Source organism: Equus caballus, chromosome 10 (assembly GCF_041296265.1).
Source record: "Equus caballus isolate H_3958 breed thoroughbred chromosome 10, TB-T2T, whole genome shotgun sequence".
NCBI classification, from domain to species: domain Eukaryota; kingdom Metazoa; phylum Chordata; class Mammalia; order Perissodactyla; family Equidae; genus Equus; species Equus caballus.
The window spans coordinates 14,683,854-14,687,847 of record NC_091693.1 but is presented as its reverse complement, the minus strand read 5'-3'; the positions used below and the strand labels follow the sequence as shown (position 1 = coordinate 14,687,847).

At 42.3% G+C, this 3,994-nt stretch overlaps 1 protein-coding gene across 1 annotated transcript; it reads left to right on the top strand.

Moving 5' to 3' along the window:
- The first annotated feature begins 236 nt into the window (after positions 1-236).
- LOC100065413 (seminal plasma protein HSP-1-like) lies at positions 237-2,935 on the top strand. The gene is made up of 4 exons (XM_014732987.3): positions 237-312; positions 1,377-1,421; positions 2,467-2,598; positions 2,796-2,935. Exons 1-4 carry the CDS (start codon positions 237-239, stop codon positions 2,933-2,935), a joined length of 393 nt encoding a protein of 130 aa, XP_014588473.3.
- The last annotated feature ends 1,059 nt before the right edge of the window (positions 2,936-3,994 follow it).

Sequence of the window (3,994 nt, the reverse complement as noted above, 5' to 3'; positions counted from 1 at the left end):
AGTTTTGATGCATTTTAAACTATTGAACCTCAGAGACATTATATGGCTAGCCAATGTCCTGTGCATGCTACCTGAGAGATAAACTTGAACTTCATGCTCTCAGGCTTAGGAATGCACAAGCACTCTCCTGGTGAGATTGATTTTTATCAGATGGAGGGGGTGTGGGGTAAGGTGTAAGGGGGTAGATAAAAAGGCAGTGGCTATTGATGTTGTCAGTCCCAGCAAGGCAAGCAGCCATGGCACCGCGTTTGGGAATCTTTCTGATTTTGGCTGGCACTTGTATCTTTCTCCAACTGGACCATGTGGATGGAGGTGAGGGAGGGGAGAAGGGCTGGAATTGGTGTGAAAGAACCTGCACCAGAAATGGGTTGATGTGTAATAGAATAATAATAATAGTGGTGATGTGAAATATATCTGCCAATTCTTGAGTATATCCCAAGGACCAGACGTTATTATGGTCTTTACATTATATTTAATTTTCAAACAAGTGTTTGAAATGTAAACCTAGTCAATCTTACTCAAAAGCCAACGTTGTTATTGCCTATCAACCCTCATGACAGCTGCCTCATTCCTAAATATCCTTCCAATGTCCCAGCCATGGGCAGCCTCTACACAGGGTTAGGTATATTGTTCTAAGGAAGAGTTTTTGATGGAAATGGAATTCAACGTTTGCAATAACAGGAAAGGTGTAGTCTCAGGTAATATCTTATGGTTCCTGCATGTAATTCATGTATGGCAGTATGATAACAGTTAAAAAGTGTCAGAATCTTGCTCATATGTTATGTCTAACCCTATAGTACACACATCCAGAGTGTATCTGTTTAGAAAAAACATGGATGTCAAAATATGAAAAAAATACAGTATTTCTAATTCTCATCACTACATTGTATAGTAGATTACTAGAACCTACAATTGAAAATGTGTTAAGTTGGGAGGCAGCCCCATATCCAAGTGGTTAAGGTGTGTGCTCTGCTTCAGCAGCCCAGGGATTCATTGGTTTGGATCCTGGGTATAGACATGGCACCACTCATCAGGCAACACTGAGGCGTCATCCCACATGGCACAACAAGGGGAACCTACAACTAGAATACACAACTATGTACTCGGGGGCTTTGGGGAAAAGAAGAAGAAGAAGACAAAAAAAGAAGATTGGCAACAGATGTTAGCTCAGGTGCCAATCTCTAGAAATAAATGTGTTAAGTGGGAAGATCTCATGTTAAGTGTTCTTACCATGATAAAAATATTTGTAAAATTTCAGTGTGAGAAAAAAGAAAGTTATAGATGCAGAGCAGGTCCTACTATAGAAAGTATTCAGAGTGCCGTAGTTTTGTTCTCGTCTTATCTCCAACCATCTCCTTTACTCTGAATTTTTCCAGATAAGCAGCCGATTACGACCACTCTTTCTGCCACAATGAAACCAGGTAATCTATTTGGAAAATAATGAAACAAAACAACAATCAAATAAATCCAAATATTGTGTGGGGAGGAAACTGTGATTGAGATTCTTGGGAGATATTTTCCATGCAAGTGCTTTACTTTCCTTTCTCAGTAACTGGAGATGCAAATGCACACATCTCCAGGTTGTATGTGAGGAACAAGCGGCTCACCATAGAGATGTTTACTTATCAATGCTAAGCAGCCTATAGAGAGTGGGACTGGAATCTGACCCCAGGTCAGGGCTTCAGGGCTGGTGCCATATGCCAAGATAAATAGGGCCTCATTCCAAGGGATGACATTCGAATAAGGGAGCTTGCCCAAGAGGCATGAGGCAGCATTGGGTAGGGAGATAGTATTCAACAGAACTATGTACGTGAGTTGTGGAGAGTTGACGTCTGTGACCAGGAAATCCACTGATAAGGCTGATAGAATTCATCAAGTCTAAAGATGCCTTGGCCAGGTCCACATAACCACAAAGCCCTCTGTCTTCCTGGAATTTTCATCTTTGATCCATTAAAATGGCTAAGTCAGTGCATACAGAAACTATCTTAGATCTGCCATGATTGTGGCACAGATAAAAATCATGCTTCCATATGATGTGAGGCAGAATATTAATGACAAGAAGAAGAAATTGCCTGTGTTCACAGAGATAGAATCTCTTTAGATTTTTGGTGTTGAATGTGGGAAAGCAGAAACTACAGCTCTAGACACAACATAACAGGTGACAAAAATTATGATGCAAAATCAGGCTACTTTGTTATCTGGCAAGCTCGTCCATTGCCTGGAGCTCCAATATCCACGGAAATGCCTCTGGGTAAATGTCTCTGGAAGTTAAAGAGCCTTTCCTAGTTCCTGAGGGTAGAGATCACTTCACGTTGACCTTAACATCCCTGATGCTTAGTAAAGGGCCTTCTACATGGCAGGCCTTTGCTGAAGATGAGCTAGCTGGAACAGAAGCTTTGCCAGAGTTACTGCAGAGCTAATGATGCCCTGAAGAGCTGATGAAGATAATGTCTTTGCTTTTTGCAGATTATAAATGTGCTTTCCCATTCAACTATCGCGGCAAATGGTATTTTGATTGCACTAGGGCTGATTCCTTTTTCAAATGGTGTTCTCTAAATGAAGATTATTCAGGGAAATGGAAATATTGTGTTGATGACGGTGAGTATGCAGCTTTCCTCATGTGGAGAGCACGTGACTTCCCAGCTGAAGGGTGAACTTCCATACTTGCCCACTAGAAGGAAGCCTCAGGCTTTACCTTGTCTTTCCTAACATGTTGCATCCATGTTCCTTTCTCCTGAAAATACATGAAAATTTTTTCTGTGAAGCACTTTCTCATCCATTCCGTGTACTTTCAGACTATGCCAAATGTGTCTTTCCCTTTGTCTATCGTGGCCAAACATACAACCGTTGCACAACTGATGGGAGTCTTTTCTGGATTTCTTGGTGCTCAGTCACTACTAGCTATGACCGTGATGGAGCTTGGAGATATTGCTAGTAATAAAAAGGTAAGTGTCTTGGGGGAGGATTAGAAAGGTGGGAGTGATCAGAGATGAGACAGAGATGGATAAAGAGATGGAAAAAGGTGACCCAGAGAGGAGTGAAAAGGCAAGAGGAGACAGGTGGAGGGCTGCAATGAGGTAGAAAGGATGTAGGAGGAAGAGTGAGGAGCAGAGGTTTGGAGAGGAGACAGAGGAGAAAAGGGAGAAAAGTTTCAAAGAGAATAAGGCACCAAACACAAAGTACAAAAGATGAAAAGTTACAAAAGGGAGAAGAAAGAGAGTTTGCAGGGTTAAAAATGGAACGACGAGTATCTGGGGAGGATTACTGGAAGGAGAAGGTACAGGGAGAGATGGTGAGAGAGAGAGAGAGGAAGAGACAGTAGAATAATCTTATGAGCAAGCATGTGAAAGCAAGAGTAGAGATAGGGAAGAGCAGAAAGAGAGGAGAAGGAGGAAAAGAGAAACAGACCTTGGCATTCATGTGACTGACTGGAAAAATAAATAGAACTCCTTAACATTGACAGCAACACCATATTAAATTGCTGTACAGTGCATCTAACCCATGGCCATGAATGCAATGAAGCCTTTGAAATCTGCATGAAGAAAATCAAGAAATCTCAAGCATGAAGGTGATGCTCTGTGCAACGGAGGTGAAATACTTTCCCTGAAACTCCACTTTGTTCCCACTGTGCCTGGATTCAATCAATAAACCACTTTCTCTGCAGGTGTGGTTCTGTTTCCCGTTCATGAAAGGAACCATCTTTCCAATGGGAGGGTCTCAGTGTGCCCAGCTTGATTACACAGGATCTTCATGTCCTGGCCCTCTCCTCCTCCAGACCCTGTGTGGTGATGGAACATAACACACATCAGAGTTGTCTTTTCTGTGGGCTTGATTGAATGTTGATGGTGTAGTGTGCAGGCCACTGGGGTGAGGTTTGGAGGAGGATCCCAGAGGGCATGGAGAGCTGGTCTCCATCTTAAGTGATTTTTCTTTCCTGACTTAGGTGAAATGTTATTTCTTCCTGGAGATAGTCTCTGACTCCCAATATAAGGAG

Coding starts and splice junctions, on each gene's coding strand:
- LOC100065413 (XM_014732987.3), top strand. CDS start 237: ATGGCACCGCGTTTGGGAATCTTTCTGATTTTGGCTGGCACTTGTATC. Junction 1,422..2,466: donor TTCTGCCACAATGAAACCAG/GTAATCTATTTG, acceptor TGCTTTTTGCAG/ATTATAAATGTGCTTTCCCA. Junction 2,599..2,795: donor GAAATATTGTGTTGATGACG/GTGAGTATGCAG, acceptor GTGTACTTTCAG/ACTATGCCAAATGTGTCTTT.